The sequence below is a fragment of the Orcinus orca genome, chromosome 4, assembly GCF_937001465.1.
Source record: "Orcinus orca chromosome 4, mOrcOrc1.1, whole genome shotgun sequence".
Classification (NCBI taxonomy): Eukaryota; Metazoa; Chordata; class Mammalia; order Artiodactyla; family Delphinidae; genus Orcinus; species Orcinus orca.
In genome coordinates this window covers 26873492-26891282 of record NC_064562.1, presented here as the reverse complement: position 1 = coordinate 26891282, position 17791 = coordinate 26873492, and the positions used below count along the sequence as shown (strand labels likewise).

At 46.3% G+C, this 17791-nt stretch overlaps 1 protein-coding gene across 3 annotated transcripts in view; it reads left to right on the top strand.

Annotated features, from left to right (window-relative positions):
- ZNF827 (zinc finger protein 827) overlaps positions 1-17330 on the top strand; it is a 178952-nt gene extending 161622 nt beyond the window's left edge. Inside the window, exons 10-15 of one of the 3 annotated variants that reach the window (XM_004263610.4) lie at positions 250-421; positions 1296-1462; positions 10500-10691; positions 11080-11257; positions 13242-13274; positions 14719-14856. In XM_004263610.4, coding sequence (XP_004263658.1) covers positions 250-421; positions 1296-1462; positions 10500-10691; positions 11080-11257; positions 13242-13257 — 725 coding nt within the window. In that variant the 3' untranslated portion in view covers positions 13258-13274; positions 14719-14856. Of the gene's footprint in view, positions 1-249; positions 422-1295; positions 1463-10499; positions 10692-11079; positions 11271-13241; positions 13275-14718 lie in introns of all 3 variants that reach the window. The other 2 variants (XM_033402764.2, XM_049708814.1) reach the window with 2 other exon arrangements.
- Positions 17331-17791: the final 461 nt, after the last annotated feature.

Genomic DNA, 17791 nt, shown 5'->3' with positions numbered 1-17791 from the left:
AGGTACCCAGGAAAAAGCAGGTGGTCCAGTTGCCCCGGAACTTTCTTTCATCTTTGAAAGTCTGAAAGCAGAAGCGACCTGCCATGTGAAGACTTTTTAGATATTTAAAATTCCAAAGTGTTCCCTTTGTCCCCATTGGAAATGAGATTTGAACCCTCCTTTCCTGACACCCTTAAGTGGTCTTTGGCAAGGTGTTGGGATTTCATTTCTGAGAGTGGTTTGGGTTTTTTCCTGTCCCTTCTCCCCCAGAGGAAAGAAAATACAAATGCCACTTGTGCCCGTATGCTGCTAAGTGCCGCGCAAACCTGAACCAGCACCTGACCGTCCATTCGGTGAAGCTGGTGAGTACGGACACCGAGGACATCGTCAGCGCCGTCACCTCTGAAGGCAGTGATGGGAAGAAGCACCCTTATTATTACAGGTGAGCCGCCAGTGGAACCTGCTGGTCCAGGCTGCCCAGAATTTCTTGAACGCTCCCTGCCCATCTGCGAGGGCACACATGACAAAGTGTCTTTTCTCAGTCACAGGGCTGAGCTTCCTTTTAATATTGGCTTTGCTTGGATTGAACCCTGTGTTGCACTGCCTCCTTCCTGGCTTGGGTGGCCCTGGGAGAGTTAATTAAAAGGGTGGAGGTCTTAGAGGTGGCTTTGTGGAGCGGAGTCCAGAGAGTGGCAGGGCTCAGGGGTGATGAGCTGTGAGGTCTGGGCAGCTGGGAAGCGCCCACCTTTGTCACTGAGCACCTCGCTGCTTCCTGAGAATTATCCTAAGGAGAAATGAATCTGAGAACCCTGAGGGAATAGCCCTGGACGTATTGCATACTTTCCCCTGGCTGTGCTATCCTTTAGTACCTGGAATGGTATGTTTCTCTTCCATATTCAACCGTGAATCAATATTTGGTTTGTTTGCTATAAAATCCCGAGTTTTCAGGCTTGCTCTCGAATCCTGCCCGAGTGTATCAGCGCACCAGCTCTGCTCATATCTTGGCAAGGCTGCCCCGCATCTCTTTGCCCGAAGGAGTCAGTTAGGTTAATGTACAGCATCTGGAATCTGTAATTTTTAATTAACTTTATGGTTATTTAGCATAGTTATAGCATGAATGGGATTGTTACATCATGCTGGCACTTAGCCTGTCTGGCACAGTGACCACTTCAGAGGTGTCCCAGAAAGTGGAGGAATTTTCTAACGCAAAGCCTTTGGTGGGAGGAAGACACGTGTCAAGGTCCAGATTTCGGAGTGTACCGTGTGCAACTGGGTAGCCTCCATTTAGAAGCTCACTCTTCTCTCGTCCCGTACAGCTGTCACGTGTGCGGATTTGAGACGGAGCTCAACGTCCAGTTTGTCAGCCACATGTCACTCCATGTGGACAAGGAACAGTGGATGTTTTCCATCTGCTGTACGGCCTGCGACTTCGTCACCATGGAGGAGACGGAGATCAAGGCGCACATCGGCACCAAGCACACAGGTGACCCTCCCTGTCTGCCCTTCTCACCCGTCTCTTCTCCGTCCCCCGCCGCCCCACCTGGCATGGGCGTCCTCATCGCCATGCGACACTGACACTTCCTTCCCGAAGGAGGGACTTTCTCGGGGTAGCAGAGCCACATCCCTCTGTATCCACAAGGCCACTGCCTGGCCCGGCTTACGCCTCGCCCATCTGACAGGTTCACTGGCTCAGGTGCGGTGGAGAGGCGAGGGCTGTTTGCTTGTTCCTCATCCTGATATCGTCATTGTAGGTAACAGTCATGGAGCTTTTAGGACGCCCCAGGCTTGCACCTTTGTGCCCCAGATCTCATTGAAGCCTTAGAACAACCCTCCGGGGTCAGTACCATCGTGGGCATACCATATAGGTGAGAGACGGAGGCTTAACAGAGGTCAGGTATTCTCTCCAAGGTCTACAACCAGGAAGTGACTCCAGATACTCAGACCAGAACACTTTCATGCTAGAGCCACTCTCTGTGACCCTGCTGTTCTGACAGCCCCAGGCAACCCTGGGCAGAGGGCTGCCCCTTTCTGTTTTGCGGGGCCAGAGCCCTGTGCACCTAGTTCTGCAGGCTCTGCCCCTCTTCCCTGAAACTGCAGCCCTGGCCCCCTCCAGAATGATGCATGGCGGCTCTGTTCAGGGGCAAAGAAAGCCAGCTTCTCCTGAAACAACTCAGTGGCTCTCTAGCCTGCAGCCAAGACTTTGCCAGCACTTTTCCTTTCCTATAAAGCTCCGGCCATACTGGTGAACTTCATCCATTTCATGATGTTAACATTTGGACTTCACCACGCAATCGTCCTCTCCCAAGTAATGGTTACAAATGACACCAGCGTGGCGTCATTAAGTGACAGTGAAGAGGAGCTCCCCCTGCATTTTGCTTACAAGTCATGAGCTCACGTTGCTGGCTGCCAGCCCTGGGCGGTGGATCGGCCCCTTGCATCCTCGGCCCTTGAAGGATTCGGGAAGGGGAAATTCCCTGGCAGTTGTGCTGACAATGTGCACGGCCGAGAAGCATCTCTCTGTGCTTTACTGGCCGCTTTGGCTCCGTGGTACCAGCAGCAATAAACGCTTGCTTTTGTCAGTAAGTGGAGCAGCTATGACTCGGAGGTCTGCAGAGAACCGTTATGCTGAGTGAGGAGGTGCCGTTTTTACAGTCACTTGTCTCACCATAACCATGTTAGCACTGTGGGCCGCGGGTGAGCTGGGAAACCCACGTGGAGACAAATGAAATTCAGCATTTCTGGAGTAGCCAGTGGAGGGAAAGGCCAGCCTCTCTTCTATTTCCACTGGCTTTCAGATTTTTTTTTTCTCTTGTCTGCTACACTTCCTTTCTTCTAACTCTCTCCACCCCAAAGTATGCCTAAACCCAGTTGAGAACTTTTCTCCTCCCTCCCCTATCCACAGCTCTCTCCACCCCACCTCAAGGAAACTATAGAAAACATATGGCTGGAAAGATGTTGGACTTAGAACCACTTAATTGTCATCACTGGAAACTTCACATTCACAAGCAACCGACGCAAAGTCACTGACCTCCTAATTGCCACAGGGAACACGGTGAAGATCTTGTTCCCTCTGATATGGTGGGACCCCTGCTCTAGCTGGGAAGAACATTCTTGCTTGTTAGCACAGAGAGCCCAGAGTGAAATGCATTGAAGAAGTTTCTTTTGTAACACAGTAGAAGCCTTTAGTGCTGCTGCTATTAAGGAATAAGGTTCTATCCTATTTTATAATCCAGGGGTGCTAGCAAGGTTTTCGTAAGGGCCAGATAGTAACTGTCTTAGGCTTTTCAGGCCATACAGATTTTGTCACTGCAATTCAACTCTGCCATTGGATGGAAAGTAGCGGTAGGTGATATGCAAATGAGTGGGCGTGGTAGCCTATGTGATATGCACATGAGTGGGCATGGCAGTGTTCCACTAAAACTTGCTTTACAAAAACTCAAGGCTAGATTTGGCCCAAGGGTTATCGTTTGCTGACCCCCAGTTATAAGCTTATGGCCCCACAGTTTGGGTTTCTCGTATTTAGCTGCTGCTTTGAGGTTAGAATTTAACCCAAAGTATGTCAGCCTACATCTGTAATCAGTAAGCTGTGTAATTGCAAAGTTATGATATAAAGCAGTATGTATGCGATATAATATAGATAACAATATATATTCCTGAGAATAAGGAGCTTATGTAAGGCACTGCTGTGTCTCCAGCACCTGGAGCAGTGGCTGCACAGTGTAGGTGGGGAGTAAGCCTTCATCCAGTGAATGAATATAAGTGTGCAAGCACATCTACACACACATGTGCACGCCAAGTAAGAAAACTACTGAAACGTGGCCCTTGCCTGACCTTAGAGTCCACTAACTTACGTATATACGGGCATACCTCGCTTTACTACACTTTGCCTTATTTAGCTTTGCAGGTTTGGGTTTTTTTTTTTAACAAATTGACGGTTTGTGGTAACTCTGCGTCGAGCAAGTCTAATGGTGCCATTTTTCCAACAGCATTTGCTCACTTCATGTCTCTGTGTCCCATTTTGGCAATTCTTGCGATATTTCCACCTTTTTCATTATCGTTATATTTGTTATGGTGATCTCTGATCAGTGATCTTTGATGTTACTCTTGCAAAGAGATCAAGACTTGCTGAAGGCTCAAACGATGGTTAGTATTTTTTTCGCAGTAAAGTCTTTTTAAATTAAGGTTATGTACATTGTTTTTTTAGACATAGTTCTGTTGCACACTTAATATACTACAGTATACTGTAAACATAACTTTTATACGCACTGGGACACCAAAAAAAATTATGTGACTTGTATTATTGCAATATTTGCTCTGTTGCTGTGGTCTGGAACCGGACCATCAATGTCTCCGAGGTTTGCCTGTACTCTATGTGGAAGACGTTACTTGGGATGGAGGAGAGCACACGTTGAATTCTAGATCCTGGCTCTAGACCCCATGTTACTGTAAATAGCTCTGGGAATGTAAGAACTCATTTAACTTCTCTGGGCCTCCATCTGTTCCCTGAGGTTTTTTAATGAGTAGGAGATGCCAGACAGGCCTGAGATTCTCTAATTCTGTGAGCCTTGTTCCCTCATTTGCCTTACCTGTCGTAGGAATGGGCATCTTTTATTTCAGTACCCTAGGAGATCTGAAGTGCTTTCTTGTTACCTAGTAAAGTTGTGATCTACGGGATGAGCTTTCATGAACAGCAGATTTTTACTCAGTCTCTCTTAGAATCCACATCCTTCTTCATACTTCCTTACTGGCTACTCTTACCCGAGGCACCCTGTGAATGAAGTGCTGAGCGGGTATCTGAGGAACTGTCCTCTGTTTAGTGTTTCTTCAGTGACTCTCCCTTCCCCTCTTCCTCCACGGCTCCTTGTCCCTGCAGAGAACATCGGCAAGATAAAATATTCCCTCTGGTGCTTCCTAAATGCAAATTTTGCTGCAGTCTTTAAATGTTGCAATCATGGCACTGAGGAATTTGAATAGCTATTTGGAAAATACAACCATCTGTATGTCACGCCACATTGACACCAAAATAAATGCCACATGACTTACCCAATCCCTGTTTACACATCACCCCTAGAAAGGCTTGAAGAAAATAGAATATTTTTCAAACTTCCAGAGTGAGAAGGATTTGTACAAGCTTAAGTGACAGAAGAAATCACGAAGGAGAAGAATCGAGAGATCTGACACAGGAAAATTTCTCCTGTTTGCAAAAGCAAAGCAAAAGAGAAGGAAAAGGAAAAGACAAACCCCCAGTCTGAAAAAAAATGTGTTTGTAAAAATGACAAAATGTTAATCTATTTACAACATGGATAATTCATATAAACTGGTAAGAAACACTTTAAGTCTCCAATTAAAGGATTCACAAAGGACATGAACAGTCAAGTCACAATAAAACAAAGAAAAGCTAATGACCTAACATCAGGAAAAATGTTCAACCTCGCTAGCCGTCAAACTAAAACTCAAAAGTGGCTTATCTTTCACCTGTTAAGTTAGGAGCACGTCTTATAATGTTACCCACTGTTACCAGAAGCTGCTGATCCGCCTGTGGCCATGGCCTTGCAAAGTGGTAGAACTTTTGAAAACTAATTAGTATATACCAAAAGCCTTGAAAATGTAATGCGCTGTGACCCAGTAATCCTGCTTCTGGGAATTTATCTGTAGGGGGAAAAAAAAAAAAACCAGCCAGTGGAATATTAATTTTAACTTCAAATGCAATTTTAAGGAAATAAGTAGAGTAGGATAAGTTTACCCCATGGATATAATAATATCATTTAAAAGTATTAATTCATAATTATTTTCATAAATTTTTTGAGCACCAACTGTCTGCCAGGTATATAAAACAGCATGGGAAATACAAAGTGTTAGTTATCATTATTATTATATTTTATAAATATTATATGTTATAGTTTATAATATAATAATATATTCTTCAATAATGCTTACCATGAGCCAGGCATCGTCCTTAGTGCTTTGCATGTAAAAACCCATTTGAGCCTCACCACAAACATATGAGGCAGGTGCTGCTATTGTCCCCATTTTTTAGATGAGGTAATTGAGGCACAAAGTACATACCTTGTCCCAGGTCATACAGCTACTGAGTTGAACAGATGGCATTCAAACTCAGGTATTCTGGATCTTAAGTTCTTATTCTTTATTTTTTAATTTATTTTTTTATCAGAGTATAGTTGATTTACAATGTTGTGTTAGTTTTAGGTGTACAGCAAAGTGAATCAGTTATACATATACATATATCCACTCTTTTTTAGATTCTTTTCCCATATAGGTCATTACAGAGTATTGAGTAGGGTTCCCTGTGCTATACAGCAGGTTTTTATTAGTTATCTATTTTATATATAGTAGTGTGTATATGTCAATCCCAAACTCCCAATTTATCCCTCCCCCGACTTATCCCCTGGTAACCATAGGTTTGTTTTCTACATCTGTGACTCTACTGCTGTTTTGTAGATAAGTTCATCTGTACCCTTTTTCTTAGATTCCACATATAAGTGATATCATGTGATATTTGTCTTAAATACTTATTCTTAACCACTATGCAGTTAACAACAACAGTTTTAAAGTAAAAATGCTTACTTTTTCAAAAATAAAAAAAGAACACCAAAAATGTAATGCTGTTTGTATTGAGGCAGCAAGAGGGTGGGTACTTTTTTCTGGTCTCAATCTCTCAATTTGTGTCATTTTAAATTACGAAATATTTAGGGTTTTAACGTTCTCTTCAATTGGCTGTCCCAGTGTTTGAGGTTGCATTACCTGTGCACAGGTGTCCTTCACCAAAAATCTTTGCGATGCTGAAAATCAGTGATGGCTTGGATTGCAGTAAGCCTTGGATTGGGTTGACAAGGGCACCCTGGCTCACTCCCTACAGATACAGCGAGGGGAGATGTGAACTGACGGGAGAGGAAGCTGTGTAGATGAGGGATTATAAAGAGCGTGGGCTGGGCTGTTTCCCCATGCTGTAGCCCAGAGCATTTGCCGCGGCACCTCTATATTTATACATTTATTAATTTAGGGAGCTCTCCCCAGTGCCGTAAGCCTGAGGGTACTTGAAGCTATTCTTAAAGATGGTAATTAAAATTATCTGTTTTAATTCTAAGAACTCATTTAAAATAATCACTCATAATATTCTGTTAATAAGACTAGTCTTAGAGGATGGATTTGGTGAAGCAATGTCAGGGACTCAGGGCCCCCACTGAAAATATTCTACTTGTCTACAAACTGTGACTGAACTGGTTCAATATTTAGATAAGAGACTGGCAATCATGGTGCTGGCTTTCCTTTTACCAAGGGAGGAATGTATCCTAAAGGCGTGTTCCATCCCTTCTCGTGGGTCAGTAAGTGAGATCACCTACTGTCTGTCCAGGAACCAAGTTCACTTCTGCTAAGGAACAAGATCTTAAAGATTGTCAACTTGGGACTTCCCTGGCAGTCCAGTGGTTGGGTCTCCGAGCTTCAGTGCAGGGGGCGCGGGTTCAATCCCTGGTTGGGGAGCTAGGATCCTGCATGCCATGCCGTGGGGCATGCCCAAAAAGGAAAATAAAAAGGAAAATTAAAATTGTCAACTGAAGTAAGGGTTGGATGCTCTGGGCATAAGTGCAGCTCTGACAGGAACTGGACTTGAAAACATTGTAAGCCGGTAAATATTTTCCCGTCCTCTTTTTACAAACTTTTTTTAATTAGACAAGTAATTTATGGTCACTCCAGAAAATGTTGAAAACCCAAATAAGAGAATACAGGCATAAGGCTGATCATTTCATACGCTAGATGTAGCCACCATTACAGCTTTGTTTACTTCTGGATTTTTTATGCCTAGATATAAAATATGATTTATATTTTTAATCTCCTAATAAAGGAACTTTGTTTCTAGAGTTTACAATCACTAGATTACTTAATTGGTTGATTTGAAGGGAATGGAAGCACAGTCTCCCTACATTTTCAACCCTAGCCTAAAACTATGGGCTTAATTGGATTAAATTGGCTTGGGGAGAATCGATGTCTTAACAATACTGAGTCTCTTGAACATTTACAATGGATAGCTCTCCAGTTATTTGGGGTTTATAATGTCCATTTTTATTTATTACAGTTTACCTTCAAGTGATATTATACCTCTTCATATGTAGTATAAGAACATCACAACAACTTCTTCTCTCCCAGCCTTTACGTTATTGTTGTCATACATTTACCTATTATAAACCTTATAATACTTTGTTATTATTTTTTAAACAAAATTACTTTTATTATATTTTAAAGAGATTTTAAATAGAAAGAAAAATTCATCTATCTACCCATGCAGTTATCATTTCCAGTGTTCTTCATTCTTTCTGTGTAGATCCATTTTTTTATATTTGGTGTCACTTTCCTTCTGCCTGAAGAATTCTTTTTTAACATTTCTTGTAATTTGGGTCTGCTGGTGATGAATTCTTTTGACTTTCTTTTGCCTTCATTTTTGAAATATATCGTCACTGCGTATAAAGTTTCAGGTTGACAGTTGTTTCTTTCAGTACTTTATAAAGACGTCACTCCACTACTTCTCACTTGCGTTGCTCCCAGTGAGAAATCTTCTGTCATGCTTATTTTTGTTCCTCTGCACGTAAAGGAGCTTTCCTCCTCTGGCTGCTTTTAGGATATTTTTTTTTTTAATCACTCATTTTGAGCATTTTGATTATGATGTCCCTTGGTATAGATTTCTTTATGTTTGCGGTTCATTGTGTCTCTTGGATCTGTGGGTTTGTGGTTTTCCTCAAATTGGGGAAAATTTTGGCCTTTTCATATATTTTTTCTGCCCTCCCTACCCCATTAGGGACTTTAGTTGAACTTATATCAAGCTACCTGCAGGCGTCCCATAGCTCACTGATGCCCTTTGCATTTTTGTGATTCTTTTTCCTCTGTGTTTCATTTCAGATCATTTCTATTGCTATATCTTCAGGTTCACTAATCTTTTCTTCTGCCATGTCTAAATTGCTGGTAATCCCATCCAGTGCATTTTTCATCTCAGACATGGTAATTTTCATCTCTAGAAATTTGGATTGGATCTTTTTGTATCTTTCATGTCTCTACTTAACTTTCCAAACATGTGGAATACAGTTCCAATAACGGCTCTTATGTCTTTGTCTGCAAATTCTAACAGCTTTGTCAGTTCTGGGTCAGTTTTGATTGGCTGATTATTCTTTTCATTTTGGGTTGTGTTTTCTCGTTTCTTGGCATGCTGATAATCTTCGTTTGGATGTCAGACATTGTGATTGTTACCTTGTCAGGTGCTGTACATTTTATATCCCTATAAATAGTCTTGACCTTTGTCTTAGGATTCAGTTAATTACTTGGCAACTTTGACCTTTTTGGGGTCTTGCTTTTATGATTTGTTAGGCAGGTCTGGAGCAGTGCTCCATGGAGGGCTAATCATTACCCACAATTCAAAGATCTTCCTCAGTTTTCTACTCAATGCCTTGGGAATTATAAGTTTTTCTAATTTGGCCAGTGGAAACAGACACTGTTCTCTAAGCCTTTCAGATGGCTTTTTTCCCTCTAGCTTTGGGTAGTTTCCTCACACACATGCTCTGACCCCTACTCTGCTGAATGTCCTTGAGGGACCCTCTGCAGGTCTCCGGGTTCCTCTCCTGTGCTGCTCTTTCCTCTCTGGTGTTCTGTCCTGCAAAGTCCAATCTCCTCAGACCCTCAGCTCTATCTCCTCAACTCAGTGAGTCTGCCAGGCCCTTCCCCAACCCTGTACTGCAGTCTGGAAAGTAAAATCTCTCAAGGCAGGAAGCAGGTTAAACCTAGAGCCTGCCTGTTTTCTTTCCTCTCTCTCAGGGGTCACTCCTCTTTATTGCCTCATGTCCAATGTTGTGAAAACTATTGTTTGATAAATTTTGTCTGTTTTTTGTCAGTTGATAAATAGCAATGGTAAATCCCGTCTCTGACACTCCATCTTGCATGGTAGCAGAAGTCTCCTGACACTAGATTTCAATGGCCTCTTGACTTGTTTACTCCTGGTTTTGAGGGAGAGTCCAGTGCCCTGATGAAGAGTATGGACGTTAGTGAAATCTCTGCTCCACCACTTCCTAGCCACGTGACCAAGGCCGTGTTAACCTGGCTGTGCCTCCCTTCCTTAGTCTGTAAAATGGGGGTGATAATAGTCATGCCTCATTGGATTTTTGAGAGGAGAAAATGAGATAGCGCATTTAAAGCATGATAACCTATTTAACGCATCTAAAGTTTCTAGAACTTGGTAACACATTCATCTTAGCTATTGTTGTCATTTTATTTTAATTCTTATAAGACGCCAATAAACACTTGCCAACTGAATATCTACTCTTGGCCCGAGAACCACAAGTGTCATCACCATAGGTGACTGGGACCTGGGATCCAGCACTGGGAGAGCTGGAAACCTCAGCTTGTGCTCCCTGAATGATGATGTAGACATGAGGCCCCAAATCCCCCACCCATAATTGCTATTATTCTAGGGTTTTCATCTCCTAAATAACAGACCTGGGTTTGTTTGTTTCATTTTTCAGGGGAAGACAGGAAGACCCCCAGTGAATCAAACAGCCCCTCTTCATCCTCCCTCTCAGCTCTGAGTGATTCAGCCAACAGCAAAGACGATTCAGACAGCTCCCAGAAAAACAAGAGCGGAAACAACCTGCTGGTCATCTCTGTCGTGCCTGGGAGCCAGCCCTCACTGAATAGTGAGGAAAAGCCAGAGAAAGGTAAGGGAGGAGGTGGGCTGGTCTTCTCAACCCTACCCACTCTGGGGGGGATGACCCAGTCTTGAGAATAAGCCCTTGACAGAAGTGATGTTGGAAAACAGATATTAGGCCTGGGAACAGTATAGTACGTAGCATCTAAAATTTACGTGTGCTTTTTGGCTTGCTTGGCATCTGTATATGGGGTGGAAAGATGGGGAGTGTGACATTGATTCTGAAGCTGTATGTTTAACACCTTTTAGCCCGGAGATGCAGGGAACGGTGCCTGGAAGGGTACAGCTGGTGGGTGGGGGGTCTCTGTCCTACTCCTGCCCTCCTGTCCCTCTGCCCTACTCCTGCCCTCCTGTCCCTCTGCCCCATGCACCCGTACACCCAGCCTCGGTCCTTTCAGGGTTCGAATGCGTTTTTTGCAACTTTGTCTGCAAGACGAAGAACATGTTTGAGCGCCACCTGCAGATCCACCTCATCACCCGGATGTTTGAGTGTGACGTGTGCCACAAGTTCATGAAGACCCCCGAACAGCTGCTGGAGCATAAGAAATGCCACACTGTCCCCACCGGTGGGCTCAAGTAAGGAAAGCAAGTACAGAACCTTTTACTGTGTTGTTTATTAAACACCCTTTCCCCATCCCTACCCCATCCCCTCCCCTGAAGGTTTTGGGGTCATGCAGAAGGGGGACTTGGCATGGGGGGTGGTTAGTCAGGCACCTCTGCTGCCTTTAGCTGGATAGGAATTAGATCTGCCCCCCAGGAGGTTGGCAGATATCAGCCGGAGAATCCATTTCACAAGACGACTTGCTGAAGCAGCTCGGCACAGGCACGCAAGGGTAGACCCATCCTACACTGCTTGAGTTTCACTCAGACTTGATTTTAAGGGACTTGGGGGTTAGTGTCCCCAGGTATAAATCATTACACTGACACTGCACTTCATCCTCTGTTTTTTAGATGATTTGCCGCAAGTCTTTTAAATAAGCATTACAGCTACCCCATACACACACCCACCCCCCAAATATCGGATCCTTGCCAGTGTGAACAGGCAAGAGGCACCGTTTTTCATGCAAAGATCATGTGCCTCGTGTCTTCCTGCACATATGCCTTACGCCTTCCCAGGAGCTGGCATTGGGATCTCCCTGGTGTAGCCTTCGTGAGATCTGACATTTCCGGTCACATGTTCTCCACAGATCCCCAAAGACCTAGACAATGAGCATCATCATTAACCAATATTTGCAACAAGCCCTCTGGTCTGAAGAGAGACCCATCCGTTATTATCAAATGCACTGTGTGTCTGGCTTGATAATAGGTGCTAAAGGGCAAACAAGGAATAAAACATAATTTCCACCCTCGGGAAATGTACGTCCGAGCACAACCAGAGTTTAATCTTCCCAGTGGTTCTGAAATCAGAGTCCCTGTTCAGGAGGCACTCATGGTCTAGTAAAGAGAAAAGCATCTGTCACTGGGCACAGAAAGACATACCACTTTCAAAGCCTAATTATTCATGTTTAGCTGAAATGATCCTGTTATTAAAAGAATGAAAACTGACATTGTACTTAATATAAGAACAAAAAACCTTTTGTTTTTAACATTTTTATCTTTGAAACTCACAACTTGCCAGAGAAGTGGCATGACTGTCCTGAATGGGTGAGGGGTGGAGAGACCCAGAAGGAGCCTGGGAGTCGAGTCCGGGGGGCTCCTTGCAGGGTGAACTCCCCGGGCTCCTGCGGGGTCAGGGGGACCCTCCTCAAGAACTTGCCCAGAGGAGCAGCACCTACTGTTGGATCCCATTTTGTTTCACCCTTGGGGATATTAGGTGGGAGGGGGAGGGGTGGGTAAGTGGGATGGGGGAGGGGCGATTATCATTCCCGACCACCAGTAAATGGGAAATGCCTAGCACGAGCTTATTTGGGAATTTGATTTGGTTTATTCCCACTGTCCCTTTCTAAATATTTGTGTACTCATGTTTAAAAAAAAAAAAAAAAGCCATGTATTTCCGTGGTTAGACTAACACTCATTGCCCTGCCCAGAAGCCCAGTCACACCCATTACCCGCGGCCCCTGCCAGTTGTGGCTTTGCCAGTTAGGCCCCCTTTCTTCGGGGACCTAAGGAGTCCCGAGCCTCCGACCCACTGGGGAGGATGCAGAGTGAACGCTGATGCTTTTGCGGGTATAGACACTTCCCGTACAGTACTAATGGTCCCCTGTGTAATAGTTTATGTTCTAGGATGACCAAGTAGAAGAATACTTTGAAAAACTTGCTAAAGCCTTCTGGCTGTACAGTGAGTCTTTGTTTTGTTTTGTTTTGTTTTCCCTTGGCCGTATCAGAGCTCTAATTTGCCTGAGAGAGTGTCTTTACCATAAGTAACGGGAGCACGGAAAACCCTTAGCACTCTGCCTGAGCAGCGAAGGAAAGACTGAGCCGTGGGTCACAGAAATGTCCCTAACGTGAAACAGACTGCCGATGTCTAAATTGCTTTTCTGTGATGGGACTGCTTGTACTCTATATCCTGTTCATAATGCAGATCAAATAAGATTATACTATTATTTTTCTTTTGCCGTAGCTCAGGACAGTGGTGAGTTTCAGACTCCTCTAGGTAAGGCCCAGCTTGGCGTAGGGGTTGTGTGTGCACCTGACCTGGGAATGGGCTTTATATTTCTCTCGTGTGCACTCTTCTGTGAGCTGAGGTTCCGAGGCTAACGGCGGGCTTGGTGCTGAGGCGCAGCGCACGGGCACTGGGTGTGTTGGGCTCTGCTGAAAACCTCTCCAAACCCTCCGAGGACAATTCCCTCCCAGGCCCTGCCCTGCAGGTGCCAGGCCAGAGCCGAGGCAGCCACTTTTGCATTTGCATTCTTTTGGTAAAGAGAGCACACACAGGCTACAGCTAGCGTATCAGCCACCGACTCGAGCCCGGCAGCTTCTACAGAGCGAAACCTGCCCTCTCTGTTCTCCCCGCCCCTCCGGACAGCCGGGAGGCTCGCGGGTAGCGTAGCCTCACTGCCTAGGATGGAGAGACCCAGGCTTTGTCCCAGGGCACAGCCAGCCCGATAAGGTGGCAGAGCTGGGACTGAAACCGTCCCTTCTAGACAGACTCCGCCTAAATGACTTGCAGAGACCAGTCCAGTAATGAATCAGCGCCCACCATGTGCTGAGTACTCTACCGAGCACTGCAGAGAATGCAGAAGAAAAGGGGGATACGGTCCTGCCCGCTGAGAGTTTATGATCCCTTTGGATGATGATTATTTCCATGATGTAATAACATTAATCATTAATAATGCATTAATAATGTCTTCGAGCGCCAGATAGCAGTCGCCTCCCTCCCGCCATCCCCCATTCCTAACCGGGCTGGTGGGTGGGCTTCCTTCTGCCGAGCCCACCCCTGGTCCTCCCCTGCCTTCCCTGATGGAGACCCCAGGGCTGTAGGAGGCAGGTTTTAGGAGCACAGGTCTCTGCATCTACACACACACACTCCCACACACACACCCAGGCCTTCTCGTCCTAACCACCCTTTCATCAGCACGATTCTGACCCCTACGACTTTCTGTTTGCTGGAGGTAGCTCTCCCCCTATAAGCTGTTCTTCAAAACTCTTAGCCTTTCTGCGTGTGCTTGGTGTGGTGCATGAAAAGTCGATTCTCTGTGTTGCTCCCATCTCGAGGGGAGGTCGTGAGGGTTAGCCCTCGGCCGAGGCCACTGGGGGGGGGCCGGGGAGGGCTCCGAGGGGCCGGGCGGGGAGGACGGAGGGGAGAACAGCTTAGCCGGGCGCCCCCTCCCGCACTGGCTCTGCTCCCCTTCCTGGGGGCCGGCGTCCGCGGGCGCAGCCAGGAGACCCCGAGCAGGCCGAGGGACGGCTCCAGAAGAGGGTCCTCGTCGCCCCCGCAGGAGGCGGCAGGGCCGGGCTGGGCAGGGGGCAGGCCGGGCCTCGGAGCTGGGAGGGCGGCCGAGGGCAGGCTGGTGAGGCGGGGAGCAGCCGGGCGGCCGCCGAGCCCGCGTGGCTGACCCTCCCCTGTCCTTGCTTTCCCCCCCACCCCCCGCCTACAGGTGCCCATTCTGCATTTATTCCACCAACCGCCCCGCCGCCATGGAGTGCCACCTCAAGACCCACTACAAGATGGAGTACAAGTGCCGGATCTGCCAGACGGTGAAGGCCAACCAGCTGGAGCTGGAGACGCACACCCGCGAGCATCGCCTCGGCAACCACTACAAGTGCGACCAGTGCGGCTACCTGTCCAAGACCGCCAACAAGCTCATCGAGCACGTGCGCGTGCACACCGGGGAGCGGCCCTTCCACTGTGACCAGTGCAGCTACAGCTGCAAACGCAAGGACAATCTCAACCTGCACAAGAAGCTGAAGCACGCCCCGCGCCAGACCTTCAGCTGCGAAGAGTGCCTGTTCAAGACCACTCACCCCTTCGTCTTCAGCCGCCACGTCAAGAAGCACCAGAGCGCGGACAGCCCCGAGGAGGACAAGAAGGGCCCGGCTCCGGCCCCCAAGGAAGCCGCCGGCCCCGGGGCCCCGCTCCTCGTGGTCGGGAGCGCCCGCCACCTCCTGTCTCCCCTGTCGGTCATGTCCGCCTCGCAGGCTCTGCAGACCGTGGCCCTGTCGGCCGCCCACGGCGGCGGTGGCGGTGGCGGCGGCGGTGGTGGCGGCGGCTCCGAGCCCAACCTGGCACTCAAGGCCTTGCCCTTGAATGGCTCCCCTTTGCGCTTTGACAAGTACCGGAACTCGGATTTCGCCCATCTCATTCCCTTGACGATGTTATACCCCAAGAACCAGTTGGATCTCACATTCCACCCTCCCCGACCTCAGACTGCGCCGCCCAGCATCCCGTCCCCCAAACACTCCTTCCTCGCCTATCTCGGACTGAGAGAGAGAGCGGAGACTGTCTGAGGGCAGCCGGGCTCTGTACCAAAAACCAAGAGACAGAGACAAAAACACAAAACTCACAAAACTTAAACACAACCCCAGCAGGTGTACGTTGCTGCAAAACCTACAGACCCGCCCGGGTCTGACCACGTGTACTGTATATCTTTAGTGAGGAATAGAGAATTGGCTCTGTGTGTATACCTATTGCATTGACCTGAAAGCTGCTTTATCCAATCTTCAGAGAGGTGACCTACTGCATCCGTCTACCTTCAGAGGCATGCCTCCCCAGCCACACACTCCCACCCTCAGCCCTTCTCCGTACTTTGAAAGGAAATTCGTCTTGTTAAACCCTAAAGAGAGTGTCCTTAATAGCAATCAGCACTTGTAAGCTTCTGTACCGGTGCATTTTGTTTTCTGTTGGGTGAATGGGGCGTGTGGGCGTTTGTGGATTTGGAAAGAGACAGCCGTGTGTCGTGTGCCGTAACATTTGCACATCCTTCGTACCGGCTTCTTTCACGGGGATGAACGTTCTTGGCCCTCCTGGGTGGTTCATCCACTACAGTCGCACCCCGAGCTCCTTCATTACCTTTCCCTCTCTATCTTGTGGCTACAGAGTGGTAGGGCCTGGTGCTAAGGCGACGAAGGAATGGTAGACATCTCAGTGCTGCCTGAGATTTCCGACAGAGTCCTGGAGACCTTGTGCGCGCATCTCTGGTTATGAAGATGCGAGCCGTTGAGAGCCCCATCTGGGAGAAATAGCTTGCAGCACTGCAGCCGACATCACAAAACTTAAGTGTGTTTTGTGTGTGTGTCCATACGTATGCAGTGTGTATGGTACACACACACAGTGCATCATTTTTTTAAGGGCAGATTATATATATATATATGTATGTGATGTATTAAGTCAGTGGTTACCATTTGTTTGCAGGAAAAGAAAAACTGTATGAGTGAAAATTTTTATGGTTGATAAATCCAGCCAAGGAGATTAAAAGGGGTTTGGATAAATTCTGGGTATAAATGCTCAGACTAAAAAAGAAATGGCAGTTTTGCACAGTGCTTTTGGTCTTGCACTAGTTTTTGTTTCTCATCTGCAAAAAAGAAAAGTAAAATAAAAGGAAGAAAATGTACCTTTTTTATGGAAAGAGTAGACTGTATGTTTGAAACTTTTGTCATAACCTCTTTGACATATAATGACCCAACAAAAAGGTGCTGTTTTGTCCTACCGTTCAGTTTATGCCCCTGAGACGTTTCCATTGTGTTTGCAGATCGTCAGGCTATAGCGGTATTCTCCATGTTATTAATAATTCTGTATTCCATTTTGTTAACACCTGGTAGATATAACCTGCTAGGAAGCTAACTTTATACTTATTTAAAGCTCTTATTTTGTGGTCATTAAAATGGCAACTTATGTGCAGCACTTTATCGCGGCAAGAAGCAGATATGGATTGGTTGTACAGCCCTTTGCTATTCTTAAAAAGTAATGGGTGATTTAAAAAGAAGAAAAGGAAAAGCATCTTTGGCTAAACATGTTAATGGCTTGTATTTTTTAAGACAACAGAATTTCCAGTATGAAACAGGCTGAAGAGCAGGAAGAAATGTGCTTTGTATAATAATGAGAAGTTTGGAATATAAAAGTTTATATATTATTTATCTATTGAAGAACTGGTGTACAGGAGGAATGCTTTCTTACTGCGTTGCTGTTTTTCCATCATGTGTTATCCTAGGGTTGGGATTTTTTTTTTTTTCATCTATTCCACCGGGGGAAAATAAAAGCATCCCTAATTTTCTTCCTCTAGTCAGTTTGCTTCACTGAAAGCTCCCCTTGAAATTGGTACCGTTCTACAGGAAGGAGTCCAGAAGTCTTCTGTCCACACCATGGTCCTCCCTTATACCCACCCTTCCTCCCCCAGACCTAGCAGGTGTGCTACACTTCCCTTGCCAGTCATCCAGCCCTGGCAACCTGTTTACACTAAGGAGATGTCTCCAGGGGCAGGGAGGCTGAGCCAGCTAGGGCAGGAAGCTCCCGTACCCTGGGTCATCTTCCAGCAGAGACATCTGTTCTTGGCCACGTTTGAAACGTCATTCAACGTTGCCGTAATCAATGTCTCAGTAAAAGACACTATAGACAGTTATGGACGATACACTCCAAGAATACCGGGCTTATGGGTGGATTGGTTTTTTTAAAGTCACGTCCTTTTTCCCATACGATGGAGAATGTGCCACCTGGCTAATCATGTGCTTTCACAA